Source organism: Sturnira hondurensis, unplaced genomic scaffold, assembly GCF_014824575.4.
Source record: "Sturnira hondurensis isolate 20B ecotype Veracruz unplaced genomic scaffold, ASM1482457v3 Scaffold0018728, whole genome shotgun sequence".
Taxonomy (NCBI): domain Eukaryota; kingdom Metazoa; phylum Chordata; class Mammalia; order Chiroptera; family Phyllostomidae; genus Sturnira; species Sturnira hondurensis.
In genome coordinates, this window is record NW_028091359.1 from 19,735,696 (window position 1) to 19,754,461 (window position 18,766).

The window sequence follows — 18,766 nt, forward strand, 5'->3', positions numbered from 1 at the left end:
TCTGGTCTCGGTCTAGCGCTCCACTCACTTTTCCCTCTTAGCGCACTACAGGTCCCTCTGCCCACAGAGGCTCCAGCTCGGGAGCCCCCCATTTTCATTCTCAGAACCCCACCACTTCGCTATTGAGGGTACCATGGGGAGATGGTAGAGAAGATTGGGGTTAGGTCGACCTAGAACATGGAGTAGAAAGTGGGTGCGGGCAGACTCAGGATTCGGTGAGGATGGGAAGGACCTATAGACACCAGGAGCCGCCTCCTGGGCCCTGAGGCCGCGAAATCTCCAGCAGAGGAAGGGGCGTCTCTGGGGGGCGACCGGACGCTTGGTGTCTGGGACGGCGAGTAGCCTCGCTCACGTCCCCTCAATGAATGACTCAGCCACTACCTCTTAGAGGGACTTGGGGTGCTGATGACCGCACCCGGCGCGCGGCGAGCACAGTCCCCACCCGCCCAGCAGCCCTGAGTGGTTGCTAAGCTCTCCAAGGCCTTGGGAGAGACGAGATCTGGGCGAACCTCACCGGTTACTATGGTAACTCCGCGCCCCAGCCTCTCCCGCCACCGCTGAGGGAGGCGCAGCCAATCGTAAGCTGCGGATGGGCTCGGAGACCCACTCCCACCCTTCACGTGTGGGCGGGGGTCAGGAGGTGGGGGAGGAGGCGGAGCGTGGGCCGCGGCGGGACCCGGTGCTGCTGCCAGCCCGGTGCCGCACCGCGGGGACACTTCCGGAGTAGCCCGGCGAGTGCCCGGGCACCAGTGCCGGTCCGCTCCCTCCCAGAAGGGCGGTCACTTGCCAGATCTGGCCTTCACGTGGGGCGCGGGTCTCGGCTTCTGCAAGGCTGCGGGCCGTCCTGTCCCGTTTCTTTTGGGCGCTGGGTCCCTCAAAACGGCTCGCTTGGGTAATCTTCGGGCTGGAGTTGCCTCTGCCAGACTCCCAAGAGGTGTTATTCCCAGTCGAATATCCTGGGGTCCCTCCAGAGACCAAGTTCAGAGCGAGCTGTCTGGGAGCCCTTTTCCCCAGGTTCACGGAGGGCTCTAGTGGCAGCCCCCGGGAGTATCCCAGAGAGTCAGGACTCGAACTCCCGGGAGAGGTCAGCTGTGTAAACCTCTGGAGGTCTGTGCAAACATTCGCGCCCACGGGTGTCAATACCTGGAGAGGATCTGCGTGCAAACGGGCTTATTCTCTGCATACCTAACCCATGTGTCTGAGAGTGGGTGTGCTTGGGGGTGGGTAGAAATAGCCCCATCCAGGAATGTCTAAGGAGATCTTGTCTACTTTCTTCTCCCTTAGGATTTTCGTAACCTCTTTCCCAACATCTACTGTCACCAGTCTCTTCCTTGAGGGCAGGACTTCTCCGAATTGGGGCAATGTAAGAATCTGGAAATATGCACACGGAAGCGTTTAGTTCAAAACCCCGGGATGTGAGGGGCTCAAAGATTCGGGGCTTGGGTCTCCAGATGGGCACATCTAGGAGGGTGAACCCGCGAATAGGCCCCCCTCCGCGGCCCTGCTGCACATCTGCGCGCCTCCAGCCCAGGTGCGCGGGAGGGAGGTCGTGGCTGCGCTGCGCAAAGCCCCGCGTAGCCGCGAGGTGGCGCCATAGCTGCAGCCAGAGCCCGCCGGCCCGGGCCGCTCCAGATAAGAGTGTGCGGAAAGCGCGGCGGGGCTGAGACGCGACCAGGACGCGGGGAGAACGGACCAGCAGGACAGACCGACCGGCGGCCCGGCGGGTGGAGGGCAGCGCAGCGCAGCCACGTCCCCCCCTGGATCCGCCGGTAGCCGGGCCCGGGGCTTCCGACATGCCCCCCAGGTGGGTCGTGGGGCTGGGGACGGGGAGAGACAGGGGACCGGGGCAGCCCGGTCCTCGCGCTCTGGCCGCCTCGGGTGCATCCTCCGGTGCGAGCGTCCCGACGCGGCTGGGGTTCGGAGCTCCGGGTGTCGCCCCTAGGGGACTCAAGACCACCGGGTCGCTGCTCTGCGCCGGGTTCACGGCGGGGTCAGCGGCCGGGGCGAGCTCTACCCGCACATGGGCTGGAGAGGCGCGGGGAAGGGAAGGGGAGAGCTGGCGGGCGGGGCTGGCAGGGGCGCTGCCCTGGCACAGCTCGGCGCCTGGCAGCGGGGCGGGTGGGGCGCCGGCTGGGAGCTGCCACCGCCGCAGGGAGGGAAGCCCGGCCCGCCGCGGCCGCAGGTAACGGGCCGCGAGGCCCTGCGGGCCAGGCGGGAAACAGAGTGGGGCGGCGAGCGGGCGGGCAGGGCAGCTCAGGGCTCGGCTCAGGCCCCACCGCTGCCCGGCTTGCTGAAATGGGGGGCGAGAGGAAAAGCTGGGAGCCCGGGGACCGGGGCTGACGCGCCCCTCCCGGCCTGTCTGAAGTTGGGAAACTTTTTCCTAAGTTTGGGGCGGCCGAGCTCCGGTGGAGAAGGGGCCGAGGGGAGCTGGGGAGGGAGGCGCCGGGCTGTGAACGCAGACCTAAGGCCGACGCCAGGCCGGGACTCGGGTGGGGCGCAGGCCGGGGTCAGGGCCGCAGCCGGCTGCGCGCGGTGCCCGCCCGGGGCGCTGCCCCCTCCCTCCCCTGGGAGCTGCGTGGCTCCCCCCTCCCCCCCCCACCTGCTTCCTGCCTCAGCCTCCTGCCCCGATATAACGCCCTCCCCGCGCCGGGGCCCGGCCTTCGAGCTCTGCCCGCCACCACAGCGGCTGCCTCCGCTCCCCGTGCCGCAGCCGCGGTCCGGCCCCAACTAGGGCCTGACAGCCCCCGGCCGGGGCGGCGCCACGGCGACCACGGCGCTCCCCTCCTCCGGATCACTTCCCCCAACTAGGGCGACTTCTCCCGAGGCGGGAGGCGCCTTCCACTCCACTCCCTTAGATCCCACTTGGGCAAACTTCTCGGCCCTGAATGACTTTTCCTGAAGCGGACATTTTCCTCAAATCGGGTAACTGTCTCCGAAAGGGTCACTTCGTCCGAACAGTTTTCTCTTTCGAAGCCCCCAGAACCCAGCCTGCGTGCCTGGTGCCTCTGGCCAAGGGGGTGCAGGCCAGCCTGGCCTCCTCTCCAGCGGCCACTGTCCTGCTCCCTCTGGTCCGGGCCTCCCACCCAGGCCCTCACACTCGGAGGCCACTCATCCTCCGGCGCCCAGGCTGGTGGTGCTCGACGCTCTTGCCTCGCTGAGGGGAAGGGGAAGTGGAAGGGAGAGACGCCGGGCTGGGAACCGGCAGCGAGGGCTCATGCGGCCCTGACCCGACTGGTGTGTGTCCCCGCAGGAGATTGTGCTGGGCAGACGATGCTGGACACGATGGAGGCGCCCGGCCACTCGAGGCAGCTGCTGCTGCAGCTCAACAACCAGCGCACCAAGGGCTTCTTGTGCGACGTGATCATCGTGGTGCAGAACGCCCTCTTCCGCGCGCACAAGAACGTGCTGGCGGCCAGCAGCGCCTACCTCAAGTCCCTGGTGGTGCATGACAACCTGCTCAACCTGGACCATGACATGGTGAGCCCGGCCGTGTTCCGCCTGGTGCTGGACTTCATCTACACCGGCCGCCTGGCTGATGGCGCGGAGGCCGCGGCGGCAGCGGCTGTGGCTCCGGGGACCGAGCCGAGCCTGGGCGCCGTGCTGGCCGCCGCCAGTTACCTGCAGATCCCCGACCTCGTGGCGCTGTGCAAGAAGCGCCTTAAGCGCCACGGCAAGTACTGCCACCTGCGGGGCGGCGGCGGGGGCGGCGGCGGCTATGCACCCTACGGGCGGCCGGGCCGGGGCCTGCGGGCCGCCACGCCCGTCATCCAGACGTGCTACTCGTCCCCAGCCGGGCCTCCGCCGCAGCCCAGCGCCGAGCCGCCTTCGGGCCCCGAGGCCGCAGTGAACACGCACTGCGCGGAGCTGTACGCCTCCGGCCCTGGCCCGGCAGCCTCTCTCTGCGCCCCGGAGCGCCGCTGCTCTCCGCTCTGTGGCCTGGACCTGTCCAAGAAAAGCCCGCCGGGCTCCGCGCCTCCGGAGCGGCCACCGGGCGAGCGTGAGCTGCCTCCTCGCCCAGACAGTCCTCCCAGCGCCGGCCCCGCGGCCTACAAGGAGCCGCCACTCGTCCTACCGCCGCTGTCGTCACTGCCCTTCCAGAAGCTGGAGGAGGCCATACCGCCTCCGGATCCGTTCCGTGGGGGTGGCGGCAGTCCGGGACCCGAGCCCCCCGGCCGCCCCGACGGGCCCAGCCTCCTCTACCGCTGGATGAAGCACGAGCCAGGCCTGGGCAGCTACGGCGACGAGCTAGGTCGGGAGCGCGGCTCCCCCGGCGAGCGCTGCGAGGAGCGGGGCGGGGACCCAGCCTCATCGCCCGGGGGACCCCCGCTCGGCCTGGCGCCACCGCCGCGCTACCCAGGCAGCCTGGACGGGCCTGGTGCAGGCGGCGACGTTGACGACTACAAAAGCAGCAGCGAGGAGACTGGCAGCAGCGAGGATCCCAGCCCTCCCGGCGGCCACCTCGAGGGTTACCCATGTCCACACCTGGCTTATGGTGAGCCTGAGAGCTTCGGTGACAATCTGTACGTGTGCATCCCGTGTGGCAAGGGCTTCCCCAGCTCGGAGCAGCTGAATGCGCATGTGGAGGCGCACGTGGAGGAGGAGGAGGCGCTCTATAGCAGGGCTGAGGCGGCCGAGGTAGCGGCGGGAGCCGCCGGCCTCGGGCCCCCTTTTGGAAGCGGTGGGGACAAGGTCGCTGGGGCTCCGGGCGGACTGGGCGAACTGCTGCGGCCATACCGCTGCGCGTCGTGCGACAAGAGCTACAAGGACCCGGCCACATTGCGGCAACACGAGAAGACGCACTGGCTTACCCGGCCCTATCCATGCACCATCTGTGGGAAGAAGTTCACGCAGCGCGGGACGATGACGCGCCACATGCGCAGCCATCTGGGCCTCAAGCCCTTCGCGTGCGACGCGTGCGGCATGCGCTTCACGCGTCAGTACCGTCTCACCGAGCACATGCGCATCCACTCGGGCGAGAAGCCCTACGAGTGCCAGGTGTGCGGCGGCAAGTTCGCTCAGCAACGCAACCTCATCAGCCACATGAAGATGCACGCCGTGGGAGGCGCAGCCGGCGCGGCCGGGGCGCTGGCAGGGCTGGGGGCGCTGCCCGGCGTCCCCGGCCCGGATGGCAAGGGCAAGCTCGACTTCCCCGAGGGCGTCTTTGCTGTGGCCCGCCTCACGGCTGAACAGCTGAGCCTGAAGCAGCAGGACAAGGCGGCCGCGGCAGAGCTGCTGGCGCAGACCACGCACTTCCTGCACGACCCCAAGGTGGCGCTCGAGAGCCTCTACCCACTGGCTAAATTCACCGCGGAGCTGGGCCTCAGTCCCGACAAGGCGGCCGAGGTGCTGAGCCAGGGTGCGCACCTGGCTGCCGGGCCCGACGGCCGGACCATCGACCGTTTCTCCCCCACCTAGAGCGTCCCTTGCCAGCCCTCATCGTCGCCGCCGCGTGGCCCCGACCCGCGCCCCCAGGGAGCAGCGGCGGCAGCGAGCAGGCAGACCGAGCCGGGACTCTGTAGTAGCAGCGGCCGCAGCACCGCAGTGGCGGCGGCCCCACCTCTCTGCGGCCTCACCTGGCCTCACTGCTTTGTGCCTTAGCCCGGGGATGGGGGTGAGGGGAAAACCCCGGGACGGGGTGGGTTGCGGGAAGGGAGATTTATATTTTTGATATCAGCTTTGACCAAAGGAGACCCCCGGCCCTTCTCCGCCTCTTCCTGTGGTTCGTCGGCCCCCTCCCCAGGCTCCGTGCTGCTCCTAGGGGTAGGGGTGTCGCTGTCGGGACGCTCCCAGCCCTACCTCCGGCCCTTGCGACCACACCCATTCTCACTGTGAATCTCCCCGCTGGGGTCGGAGCGTCGGGCAGAGTTGGGGAGCTGGGAGGGGACTGAGCCGGCCGGAGGGCCCCCTGGCCCCCCCTCCCGCCCGCCCCGGGACTTATAATGTGAAGTTCCTCATTTTGCACAAGTGGCACTAGCCCCAGGGCCAACCCTTCCCTTCCTCTGAAGTCAGAGGGCCGAGACAGTGCTGCCTACCGGGTCTCCCATTCCTGCAGTGTCCCTTCCTCCCTTCCCTGGGGCCCCCGGACCATATTTATTGCATGCGCCCCGGGCAGTCCCGTACCCCAAGCCCAGGTTGGGCTGGGCTGGAACGTGGTCTCTTTAGCTCCCTCTTCTTTTGTATATTTTCTACCTTGTACACAGGCTCTTCCAGAGCCGCTTCCATTTTCTATACTCGAACCGAACAGCAATAAAGCAGTAACCAAGGACCCTGGACCCTCAGCTCTCTCCCAGCCTGCACTGGGACCTGGGTGCCAGCACCAGGGTGGGCGGAGGGAGGACAAACCCGAACCTCACACGGGTGCAGAGGCTTGGACGGTCTTCCCTCCCCAGTCCCAGAGACAGATCAGCAAGAGGTCAGGTATATTTCATAACTAAAAATTTATTAAGGAAACAAAACCAATGCTGCAAATAGGACAGAAAGGAGAGCCAGGTCTCCCACCCACCCAGTCATTAGCCTTCATCCAGGGGAGAGGATCTCAAAGGAGGGACTGGGGACACTGTACCCCAGAGCCCAGTCTTCTGAGGCTCTGGGGAACTAACACCCCCAAACCACTGGAGGTGCTCCTGCAGTCCTCCTTTCTGGCATAATCTTGGGCCTTGGGAGGGCACAGCCTTGCTCCCATCCTCTGCCAGGCTACACAGTCAGACAGGGGTTCTAGGGGATGCCCCTTCTGGTCCCATCAAAACATACTCCTGGCTCCTCCTCAAAACCTGTCTTCCCCTCATCTCTGTCCCTGGGCTGGGAGAGCACATCCCAGTAGGAAGCCTCCTGAGTGAGGCTTTGAACACAGGTGCCAGCTGAAGAGGCAACAAAACCCTCCAAGGCCCCCGTGTCCAGTTCTTCTAGGGGAAAGCTAGAAGCCGGGTGTGAAGTCCTGGCCAGGCGATGCTCGTCCAGGTACTAGGTCTGGAGGCTCCTCAGAGCATGAGCCTGGGAAAGGTCAGGGGTGGGAAAGCGTCATTAGGGTCCTGCCACAGGTGCTGGAGGAGGAGGGAGGTTCAAAGTGAGAACCCCTAGGTGAGGAAATTGGGGGACCTGGGGGGTAAGAGGGGGTCAATTAGAAAGGAGGGTGGGGGATGATTCAGGGGGTAAAGGTGGAGGATGAGGAGAGGGGAGGGGAGAACTGAGAAAAGTCTGAGGAAATTTGGTTCAGTGGGAACTAGAGCAAAAGGAAGGCCAAATAGGGGAGAGGAAGCAGGCAAAGGCCACCCAGGAAGTGTGGCCTGAGACCAGATGTCCCTTCCCTTTAGACCCATGACCATCCGCCGGGAAAGCAAGCGGCAAAGTGCAACAGGTCCAGGCTGCCAAGGGTGGGAAGAGCTGTGGGCCGGTGTGTGTGTCTGGGGTGGGGTGGGGGCAGGGGGTCTAGGGCTGCTGTCCAGAGCCTAACTTGGGTCCCCGCGGGAATTCAGGCCTCAAGGAGAAAAGACACACCCTGAGCACTCCCTGCGTGGCATGATCAAGCCTCTTAGACACATTCAGGACAGGTATTCAGAAGATTAAAGGGACCCGTGATTTCTTCTGCATCTGATGGAAAATCTAACCCCCTGGTAAGATTTCCATTTGAGAAAGTGGCCGAGTCCCTAAGCTCAGAAGGCCTTCCCCCAGCCCGTGAAGGAGGCAGGGGGAGGGAGAAAGGCTGAGAGCAGGGGCGGCCTGTCTAGCCGGCCCACCTGCTGTCACCACAGCCAGCCACCTCCCTGCTAAACCTCAGCCCAGGAGGGGCCCGGCAGCTTCTGCCCAACCCTCAGGAGGGGCTCTGTGAGGAGCAGCTCCCCCACAGCACGGCCACGGCGTGGGTTGGAAGAGGATGGTTTATTGTCTGGGTGGATTGGTGGCTCAGGCATGTGGGCATCTTCCGTGCTACACTGGGCACCTGGTGGCCTCTCAGGAGCGGTTCCATGGGGGGTGGCCCCAGTGCGGTCCCCTCAGCCCACTTGGGCCCATGCGAGGAAGGCCGGGATATCCCGCACAGGCACGTTCCTCGTCAGTGCCTTAACTCGCAGGTTCCGGTCATCGGTCAGCAGCACCACCTCCCGTAGCAGCCGGATTGGCTCCTCTGTTGGCATAAAAGAGCAGAAGAACCTCACTAAGGGCAGGAGACAGGGGCACTGGCACCCGGTCACCTCTCTGGAGGGGGATGTGGTCCTGGGAGGTCAAGGCCAGGCACTTCCTGGCCTTTCCTCAAATCCTTTCCCTCACACAGATGATCGCTGAGGATGCCCCCCACTGCTGGCTGAGGGCGGGCGGGCCATGCTGGGCCGAGCTGGAGCCCTGCTTCCCGCACAATTCTGTGTCGCCTTGTGTCTTGAGAGCTGCCCAAACCAGCCTCTGAACACTCGGTTCGCAGGAGTCTGAACTGAGGAAGCAGAAGAAACCCCTCTCCCCCCACCCCTCCTAACTGCAGGCTGGTCCTGGGCTCAGAATACTCGTCGTGCTGCACTGCCCCCCCACCCCGCCCCCCAGGCCAGCACGTCAACCAGTGCTCTAAACCAGTAAGAGTAGGAAACAAAAGGCGGAACAGCAGGCGTGAGGAGAGGGTTAGCCCAAGGAGCCCTGAGGGGACAGGGCTAAAGGGTCCTTGGCAAAGTTGTCTCAAGTGGGCCTGAGCTGTAGCCAAATGATTTCCTGTTCAATAAAAGTAATCCATGGGGGAACTCTCTTCACAGCATAGAAGAGAAAAGAGGAAAGGGAAAAGTTAGGTGCACGCTCCCAGTCCTCTCCCTTCTTGTGTTCCTGACCTTGTCCCCCTGGGCAGCTCTGGGCATCTTCCAGATGGTTCTGTGCACATCACCAGTATACATACTTGGTTATAAGCTTGTACCCCTGCAACATTACAGCCATACTACCCTACTTACTTTGTTCAAATTTCGTGTATTTTAAAGACCTTTTTATATTGGCACAGACAGAGCGCCTTCATTCTTCTTAGGGGACGTTTAGCAGGATGCCTTCCACCCTTCTCTATTCTCCAAATTCCTGAACTTTTTAACGTACTGGGGAGTTTCAGCTGGGGCCAAGTGCTGGCTCAAGTGACCTCCCCTGATGCCCCTGCCCCTGGCAAGGCCTCTCAGGTGGCAAGCCCACTCCTCAGCCGGTCCAGCAGGCAGTGGGGCACAGAAAGCGTGCGGCGGGGCGGACCGACTGCAGGGCGCTGGCTGGGCCGGGGGCTGCAGATGTTCATGCGGGACCGAGCAGTCTTGAGGCCTGCCAGCTCCACCAGGGAGGCTGAGAACTGGCTGTCGGCCTTGGGAGGAGTTTGGGGGGGGGGAGAGGGAGGGAGGGAGGGACGGAGAGGCTCTTGGGGTTGAGGGTGATGAGAGAGGGGGGAGGTGGAAGGAGGATGTGAGGGACAGGGAGGGGCTGTGGTGGGCAGAGTGGGAGAGGAAGGTGGCCATGGGTAAAGGGGGTGCTCTGAGCTGCTCAGATGCCCGTGCCTGATCCCCCTGGGAGTGTGCGTGCTGGGGGGGCGGGGCGGTGGTGCTCAGTGCTGTGTGGGGCTCCCAGCCGGCTGCCCCCCGCCAGCAGCCCAGGTCTGTCTGCAGCTCCACCATTCCTGCCCTGGGACTCAGACCAGGAGAGTCCCAGGCTTTAGGTCAGCCAACCAAGGCCCAGCACTGCTGGCAGGGGTCTGCAGGGGTTTCTGTGGATACTTTGAGACATTTTTAACAATAAACATCCTCTGTTTTGACACTGGTAACTTCACTTTGTTAGAAACCAGAGACTGTCATCTTGTCAGGCCCCATCCGCCATAATCCACATGATTTTAAAATTCAACATCGTTTACACATAAACATTTGGTGACAGTTTCTCTGTGAATCTGACAAGTTAATCTGCTAAGAATTCACACTGACAAATGGGGTTTGATTACACTAGCCGTTGCTGATGTAATTCTGATAGGGGCGGTCCCCAGGATGGCAATGGGTTCCTGTAGGCTGTTTGGGGTGAAGTGGGGGTGGGGGTGGGGAGATTAGTAGGGCCAAAGCCAAAATGTGTGTCTGCTAAGAATGAAACAGCTCTGAGGCTGGGTGGGGCCGCAGCAGTATCTGAACCATACTTCCCAACAAGGCCGGCCGTCTGCACTCCTGTGCTCCTCTCCCTCGGAAGGTGCCCCTCACCCTGGGGGGCTGCCTGGGAGCAGAGCCCCAGCCCCTGCCTGGCTCAGCCAGGACTCCATTCCACCATTCGAATGCTCCAGCTCTGGCTCTGGGGGGCAGTGTGTGCAGGCAATATGGCAGGCCCATCTGAAGAAGGGCCACTGTGGACTCCTTCCCAGCCCCTGGACAGAGACTCGGCGGGAGTGAGTGGCTGCACTGATGTGGTGGGAGAGAGGAGCAGCAGGACAGCAGTCAGTCCCCAGACCAGCCTGGAAGCCAGGGCCAGGAAAGCGAGCAGAGGAGGTGGGTGACAGTGACCAAAAACCAACTATAAGACACGACATGTATGTAGACAGAAACCAGATGGAGGTCCTAGGACTTCCTTCCAAAAGAAGAAACGCCACATTCCTGGGAGTCAGGAGCAGAAGACACTGGAGTCTCCCTGACTCCAAGGGCTGTGCAGGAAAGTTCCAGGTCGAGTGAGGTGCTCAGGGTCTCACCTGCCTCCAGCTCCAGCCAGCCTGCAAAGTGCTGCAGCTTACCGGCACGGGAAGGGAGACGCCCACAGCTCACTGGGGAAGTGCCTGCACTGACGCCTGATACAGGGTAAACGTCCGGCATGAACTAAGAGGATGAGCATGGGGCAGGGACCACTGAGGCAGGGACCACCGGGGACTGTCCTCTCAGAGCTGCAGAGGGCTGGGCTCAGGAGACTATGGCCAGAATAAGCTACACTGAATCATAAAGACATTCTTGCTGTCAGAGAACTCACTAAAGACCCAAGAAGGGAAATGGATGCACACCAAGTGGGAAAGCTCACTGCAGAGCCCAGCTTCCTGGGCAAGGCCTGCCCCTAGTGGGCCCAGGGTCTACCTGACACTGCCTGGGGGCAGGGGAGCTAAGAAAGACAGGAGGGTCTAACTTCCAGGAGGGCAGGAAACTGAGCTTGCCTCAGGACTGACCCCCAGTTCCTCAAACCTCCTACAGCTGGGGATGGCAGGACCAGGCAAGGTAGGGGACAACTGTACCTCTGTTGGTGGGCATGAAGTCCTTAGCCTTGTCTTTGCAGTAGTGAAGGCAACAGGAGAGGATCAGGTCGTCATTGTTACCCTGGAAGAAGACAGCGTGAGAGGCACTCCTGGGCAGGAGGGGTGCCATGCCGGGGAGGCACAGGTACACTCTGCCTCTGGGGTGCTGGGGAGGGTCACCTCCCAGAGTCCCTCCAGTACACGCCCAGGCCCTGGTTGGCCAAATCCAGCTGTGCCAAGGGTGATCTACGGGACGTGGAACTCCCACTCCCGGGCCTCGATGGTGGCTGCCCCCTCAGCTGCTCAGGTTGTCTGATCTTCCTTTAGCCCCTCCCTCCCGGGAACCCTGTTCTGAAGGCTGGCTATAAGCACTCCCTTTCTGCTGGGGATCTTACCAGCTGGCCAGTGATGTCCTCACTGCGGAAGGCAATGGATTCAAGTTCATTGCCACGGCTGGTCAGGGCCCGTAGGCAAGAGTCCCGACTCTCAAATCGCCGCTCGAGGAACTCGATGGACTTCCGGGCCTTCTCCTGTACCACACGAGCGTAGCCCCCAGCCCGATGGTCTGTCTCCTGACCCTTGGCCAGGCCGTCCAGCTCATTGATCACTGGTGAGACACAGTTCCACAAGGCAGCAGAGTCAGCAATCAAACACTGCATCTGTCTTCACCCGAGGCCTCGCTTTCCCAGCCAGCCCCTTCCCCAATCACAGAATCCACCCTGCCCCACAGGAGCCTTCTAGGGAAAACAGGGGACCTCTGGGGGCAAGAAGCAACCCAGACTTTGCACAGTGCTCTCTCCTCTTTCTGCCTCTTCCTCCAGGCCCTGCGCTTCTCCTGGGAGGAACTTACAGGGATTTTTCTGGAGCTGCTGTACTCAGGAGAAGAAGCCTGGCCCCTCTATTGCATTCTTCAGTTATAGGATCCAACTGAAAGGGTCCCTCAGGAGAGGTGAGGGTATGCAACAGCTGAAGGAGAAGAGGCACTAGACCTCATCCGCTCGGGCCCCGACTACAGCAGTTTAAGAGGGGGCAAAGTTCTACGCCTTACGCCCCGGCAGAGGGCAGGAGGTCGCCAAGTGGGAATCAGCAGTCACGGCCTCGCCTGCAAGAGCCCTGGTATTCCCCCAAACCATGCCCTTGGCACATCTACCTCCTCTGATACTGAATGTGTGTGTGCGTGTGTGTATGTCTGTCTGCCTGCCTGCCTATGTGTCTGGGACACGGCTTCATTTTCTGGTGAAGATTCTTTCCAAAATTCCAGCCAAAAGCCTGAGGTCAAGTGGGAAATATGCACTCCTTGGGGGCTCCGGGAGAGTTTGGGGTCTGAGGCCCTCTCCTCGGTGCAATGATTCATGGCTTGGGGAATCAGCATGAGCATGCTGTTCCATGGTGAGCCTGGCACTCACTGTCTGGGTATTCGGAGACACTCTCTGGAAAGGGCCTGTGTGGGAACACACACACACACACACACACACACACACACACACACACACAGGATGCCCATGCTTTCAGCAACCTGAGGCTACGGGGTCCACACGGTGCATGGCTGAGTTGGGGAGATGGGCATATGGTTCAGCAAACAGAACATCAAACACAAAAAACTGGTATTCCATCCCAAAATCTGCTTTCCTGCTTCCAAGCTAAACAGGCTTCAAAGGGGAAGCTTGTTTGTGCTTCTGCACCAGGCGGGGCTTCTTGATGCTGGGGTCAGGCCTAAGGAGCACAGAGCAGGTTAAAGAGCACAAGAAACAAGCAGGGAAGGCTGGTGGCTTAACCCCTTCTGCTCTGGACAGAGGGCAGGAGTCCTCTGAGGAAGCCTCATGAAACAGGAGCTCCTTCTCTAGACTCTGCGAGTCCAAGGCCCTGACCAGCTGAGGAAGGTTCAAAGAGGCCGGCCTGGACTGTTTTCACAGAGTTGTCATTTCCCAACACCCCTGGGGCCATCTATTTGTTTGGCATGTATCCTCTGGGGTTTCTTATATGTTTGCTCCTTCCCTACCAAATCGGGCTTTCTCCACTGAACCAAAAGCCCCTTAAGACCAGTGGCTGCAGCTCTGACATTCACTGGAGCACCCAGGAACAAGGAAACTATGTACACAGTAGGTGCACAATCCATGCTGGTGAAGAACCCTGCTAGCCTGGGATGGTGTCTGAGGCTCCTTCTAAGTCTTAGGGGGCTCCTGAGATGGTACCTCTCTCTCAGTTATATAATTTCCTGACCATCTAGCAAAAAGGTGTCCAATTTACTTTCTTCCCCCTGAAAATCTGGCAGGAAAGCACAGACACACACTAGCCTGAAAGCTGCCCCACCACAGGACCCAGTGAGGGGTGAGGGGAAGTTAGAACAACGTGAGGGTCTTGCTGCTTTGCCGAGGGGAGAAAAGCTGCTCTACTTTTTGAAGAACAGAAAACCCTCCCTTCAGTCTGAGAGCCTGGGCTTAAGAGGTTCTGGCCAGGCCACATGGGGAGGGGGAAGGAAGACAGGGAGGGTGGAGGCGGGACGAGGGCTGCTTCAGTGCCAACATTCTCAGGTGGTGCTAACGTGTTTCCCACAACCCCCCAGGGTTCTATAGCCTCTGCAGGGGCGGATGTTTCCTGCCCTTTGTTTCCACCCTCATCTGGCACTAAGACACTTGGGACTGGGAGGGAAGGCCCAATGGAACATCTTGGCATGGATGTCAGAGGTGGCTCGGCAGGCAGACTGCCAGTCTGGGGGCTTCTCCAGAGGACAGGGCTCCCGAACTTGCTCCAAGTGGCTGCTGGAAAAGGGACATTAAAAAGCCTGGACTAGGGCTGGCTTTAGCTCAGCGGGTACTTCGATTCACAAAAAGCTTGGGCTTTCCAATCCTCTCCCAGACCCTCCCTCTGCACAGGACAGTCTTCAGCTACATAAGCTGCATCGGCTAGATTAGACAGGAGCCCAGAGCCCAAGCTCATCCTGAGGCTGACCTACCACAGAACTCCAAGAACTAAGGGTGCCTAGACAGTCTCCTGGAGAGAGGCCAGCTGGGCTCCTCTGCCTGAGGATGGAAGCAAGCTAGCTGGGCCCTGAGATGCTGACCCCGCACCAGCACCAATGGCCAGACTGGTAAGGGACTAAGTGGCAGGAGTCCACAGGCATGAGCCAAGGGCTTGCTCTGGAGGGTTTCTGTCGTCTCAGCCTTAGGGTGACATTGGCCGGAAGAATGCTACCTTGAACCAACAGAATGATCATGAAAAGCTACAAGACAATCAGACCAAAGGCATCTAACCACTTCAAAATCCTCCCAGCCTCCCTGCCAGACCACCCAGCAGCTCTGCCGTTATCTGCCAGGGCTGAGTGTTTACCAATAACGGGAACCAGCTTTGCTGTTTTACTGCAAGCTTTATAAGGATAAAAACAAGGGCTGGGCTCATACAGCCTCTGGTTGCTGGGACACAGGAGTCCATTTGCTCGCACAGTGTAAGCCATGGATCAGCCATAATAATTTCATCTGCTCTGATTATTAAACAATTTTCCTTGCCCCACACATTCCCTACTTCCCTGCAAATCCTGCCTTACACCCCCCGCAGGGCTCTGCCTGCCTGGCCCTTGAACTAGGGACACGTGTGTAGAGGGGGCTGCGGTGCACGTGCAGGACTGCTCTGGCCTGACTCACCGATGAGGGGCACCACCAGGATGTACTTCCTGCTCTCCAGAAGCCGTGCCAGACTGGCCAGGTGGTCAATGAAGCCGTTGGTGTCTGGTACGAGGAACAAGGGTCTGATCTCGAGCTCCATCTGCCTCATCTGACTCTGGTCCTCCAGGACAGCCTATAGGGACACAGAACGGTGAGTGAGCCAAAGAGTGAGTGGGCAAGTGGGTGGGTGAGCCAGGGCCCTGACTCCACAGTGTGTCAGCATCCTGCCCCCTGAACCTCTTTCCCCTCCAGAGGAACAGCCAGGCCCTGTCAGGGCTGAGGGACAGGTCCAAGGGCTGGGCAAAGCACTGCAATAAAAATCAACAGATACCAAATGGCCCCGAGAATGGGGCATGGTTAAAACCTTGCCTAGGATTGAGAAAGGATCTGCTGTATTAACAATAACAGGTCTCTGAACGTGAGAACTTGGGCTAAAACCCTGCAAGGGCGAGTTAGGTTCCTTGGATAATGGAGGCGGTTTCATACACAGTACAGGGGGGTGCCTCTCAGTCCACACACTTTATATATGCACATACGGATCCCAAACGGAATTTGTATTTCAGTTTATTCCACTGTGTGGTTAAAAAGAAATTAAACTCAAAGACTCTACAAAAAAAGTGATGCTGACAACTAGTAATACCGAAGTTGCCCACAGCTGCAGGAGCCCATTTGGTGGGACAGGGTAGGACTCAGTTCGCATGTCTGCACTCAGACTGACTGGAACCGCCCACTCCCCTGACCCACGCCGGTGCAGTGTATCTTTTGTGTTCTATTTGCACTCTTCTGCCACAACTCTGTACAATCTATATGTACTATTATTTATTTGATGTTTTTCTTTAAGTTGACTTTAAGTCAACTGACCTTTTTGCTTAGCTCCTTCTTAAGCAATAATATCTGTGGTATCAAGGGTTTGATAGCCAAGGCATGTTTACTAGTACAAACTGAATTTTCACAATGAAGAGTCCAAGTGTCTCCTGTGCACCATCACTAAAAAACCACCTCACGTGGCCACCAGTGGCTGGCGCAGCACACCTCGGGGAACACATGGCCCAGTGTCTGTTAGTCTTTCGGGGAAGCTCTGTGCACACCTGGGAAAACCCAGTTTTCTCCGGTCTGAGAAAGACTTATATGTGGTAGTGGCTCTGGGTATGCCTGTCACTACAGGGCAAGGTCTATTGTGTGGCTTCCTCTTCTGGGGGTCATGGCCAAGAAGCAAATTGATTTGCTGGCACCTGCCTGGAAAGTGCGCTCACGATGTATGGAGCTGGAGGGCACTCATACGGGCCAGGGACAGGTGAGCAAGTCCCAGCTCTGTCCCGTCCCCGCCAGGCCTTCTACCACACACCAGCTTGCAGGAGCACAAACACAGGCACAGGGCACGGGAGCAGATATGCGTGCCAAGCGTGATGGGGCCCATGGTGCTAGGCCCTGGCCACTAACAGTCAGTGAGGAAGGTGCTCAGGTTTCACTGGCAATGACAGTAAAACTGAAAGGGCATGCCTTTGAAGGCTGGGGGTGGCTTCTCTGTGACCTGCTGGGGACCTCTCCCTATGAGTAAGTCGTTGCTGCCACAGCCACCACAGCTGGTGGAAGGCACAAGCCACAGCACGCTGGCAGGCATGAGAAATACAGCTGGGAGGCCCAGTCTGCTGGTTTTCCTATTGCTCTCACCTCATTTGGGTAAAGTGCCACTGCTGCTAGCCACCTTCCCAGGGGGCCTGGGTCACTGTCCCTCCCCATGGTGCTGCCAACTAGAGGGTGACACACAGTCCACCAAACTAGGCTGGGGCATTTTTTAAAAACTCATCTTCTTACAGAGATACAACTGACATACAACACTGTGTAGCGAGCAGCTTGAGCACTTTGGAAGAATGGGACGCAGTCTGCACTCAGGTTTGGTTAATACCTACTATTTCTCTTCACACCGAGGAAACCTCAGGATCCCTGTTCCTCACTTTCCCAGCTCCCAGTGTCCCCTATCCAGCCTTTCCACCGCCAGAAACGTTTACCTTGGTGTCACAGGCCCTGAAACCTCTTTCTGGGTGAGAGGGAGAACAAGCACCGCACTAGAGAGGAAAGGACGGGCACCGTGCTGACAGGGCCTCAGGGTCCCGGGCAGTGTGTCTATACCGCTGCCCCACTGACTCCTTTCACATCTCAGTTTTTCTGTCTCCAGAAATGACACTCCAGCCCTGGTTTGACTCTAAGGAAGTGGAACTGGCTGCTATTTTTGACCCTGTGTGAACAGCGAACTCCCAAGACCTCAAACCATCATACCTCTAGGGCTGGCAAGAGGCGGGAGGGCCTTTAAGCCCATCGGCCAAGGGAGGATGGAGGATGGGGGCTAAGTAAACCCACCTGTGCCTTCTGATGGCAGGACGGAAGGAAAATCTATGCGCAGGGTGCAGCGGAGCTCCTAGTTCTATGAGTTCTGGCTCAGGGCCAGAAAGGTGAACAGAGGCCACAGCTTCTTAGGGAGGGGGCAGCCTCATTGGTTCCCCAGGGGTGGGGTGGGGTCAAATGTATGAGGGTGGTCTGAGCTGCACTGCCATCATCCGGTCCCCAGGACACCCGCAGACAACTTCCCTTAACCTGGCTCTGCCCAGTGAGTCACCACACAACTGCTTCCTGTTCCCCGCATGCCCTCCTGGAGGCTCAGAAGATAAAATGAAGCTGTTCCTTCTCCTCCTGGGGTACCAGTGGGCCCCTGAAGGGGGTCATACCTGGGTCATGAGACTAGACCAGTCCCCTCCAACGAATGGCAGACCAAGAAAGGATTGGGAGTCAGTAAACCCTTTTCTGTGGGTGTCTGTGTTTCCGGCCATCTCTGAGTGGTGCTGTGTGTGTGTGTGTGTGTGTGTGTTTAGCATTTGCCCTCCCAGCTTTTCCAGATTTTACCCGTCAGATTCCTGGCAGCTGTGCGCGGCGCCTGTGCCGGCCGTCACGTCCCATTCTGATCTCTGGGTCGCACGGTGAGAGAAGGACACAGGATGCGCAGGGAGTGAAAAAGTGATGTCGGTGGGGAGAGTGCCAAGTCCCCACTCACAGCCACGGGACGCTCAGGGAGGAGGGGGAAGCATGCTGCTGTGGAGTTCAGAGGCCGGTAGTGAGATTTATTTTTGTTTGTATGAGTAAAAAGCTGCAGAAGCCTCTGGTGGGGGGGGGGGGGGCGCAACTGGAATGCTGCAATTCAGACAGACCGGCCCTGGCCTGGAATCCAGTGTGCTGACCCGGAAGCAGAGCTCCATAGGAACCCTTCTTACTGCAGCGAAGACTGGGCCACGGTGGTTCAGGACAGTGAACTGGGAAGTCACGGAAAGCATGAACACTTTGAATCAGACCAGTGGCAAAATAAGGACCAAGCTGTCATAAAGTGGGAAAGAGGAAAATAACTCTGCATCTGGAAGGTGCTAAGTGACCAACTTTCTCTGAAGTAAGGGAGCATCATTCAGCAAGCTGGTGGGGAACTAGGAAAGAGAGAGTCCACAACAACATCTAATGAGGGAGTGAACTGCCTTGGGTCTCTGGGAGGAGTTCTGCATAGGGTAAATTCCTTCTTCTAGACACCAGCGATGATTTGGGGATGCTAACCCCATGGAAGCTGAGACACTGAGTATCACAAATAAAGGTAACACAGTTAGCTTGCAAAGGAGCTGTGGCGTGTGAAGAGCCCAGAACACGAGAAGGCCTCAGGCTTCCTTTCCCCTTAGGGCTCCACAGGGAGTGTGGGGGCATCCTGCCTCCCTGGGATGACGGACTCATTCATCCCTGGGCCTCTCTCAGTAGAGCAGTGTCTTTACCAGAAATGAGAAGTTTTGCTAATACCGCAAATTTCCACAGTCACCTTGTATGTGAAAGTGTCTAGCAATGTGTCTGATACATGCATTAGCAACTGAACAAACTTCCTGCCCAGCTCCATTTTTCA

General features: G+C 59.6%; 2 protein-coding genes across 5 annotated transcripts in view; one reads left to right on the top strand and one right to left on the bottom strand.

The window, feature by feature from the left end:
- The first annotated feature begins 1,675 nt into the window (after nucleotides 1-1,675).
- HIC1 (HIC ZBTB transcriptional repressor 1) lies at nucleotides 1,676-5,648 on the top strand. Of its 2 annotated transcripts, none has more exons than XM_037070404.1 (2): nucleotides 1,676-1,804; nucleotides 3,251-5,648. In XM_037070404.1, exon 2 carries the CDS (start codon nucleotides 3,271-3,273, stop codon nucleotides 5,413-5,415), a length of 2,145 nt encoding a protein of 714 aa, XP_036926299.1. In that variant the 5' UTR covers nucleotides 1,676-1,804; nucleotides 3,251-3,270; the 3' UTR covers nucleotides 5,416-5,648. The 2 variants fall into 2 exon arrangements, with proteins under 2 accessions (XP_036926299.1, XP_036926298.1); XM_037070403.1 differs by lacking the exon at nucleotides 1,676-1,804 and adding an exon at nucleotides 2,656-2,922.
- A 770-nt stretch (nucleotides 5,649-6,418) lies between these two features.
- The window catches only part of SMG6 (SMG6 nonsense mediated mRNA decay factor), a 235,905-nt gene continuing 223,557 nt past the window's right edge, over nucleotides 6,419-18,766 (bottom strand). For all 3 annotated transcript variants that reach the window (XM_037070398.1, XM_037070399.1, XM_037070400.1), the window contains 4 exons: nucleotides 14,821-14,974; nucleotides 11,578-11,789; nucleotides 11,183-11,264; nucleotides 6,419-8,119 (listed from right to left, as the gene is read on the bottom strand). In XM_037070398.1, the coding sequence (XP_036926293.1) occupies nucleotides 7,989-8,119; nucleotides 11,183-11,264; nucleotides 11,578-11,789; nucleotides 14,821-14,974 (579 nt within the window). In that variant the 3' untranslated portion in view covers nucleotides 6,419-7,988. The remainder of the gene's footprint in view (nucleotides 8,120-11,182; nucleotides 11,265-11,577; nucleotides 11,790-14,820; nucleotides 14,975-18,766) is intronic.

Coding starts and splice junctions, on each gene's coding strand:
- HIC1 (XM_037070403.1), top strand. CDS start 2,886: ATGACTTTTCCTGAAGCGGACATTTTCCTCAAATCGG. Junction 2,923..3,250: donor GGACATTTTCCTCAAATCGG/GTAACTGTCTCC, acceptor GTGTCCCCGCAG/GAGATTGTGCTGGGCAGACG.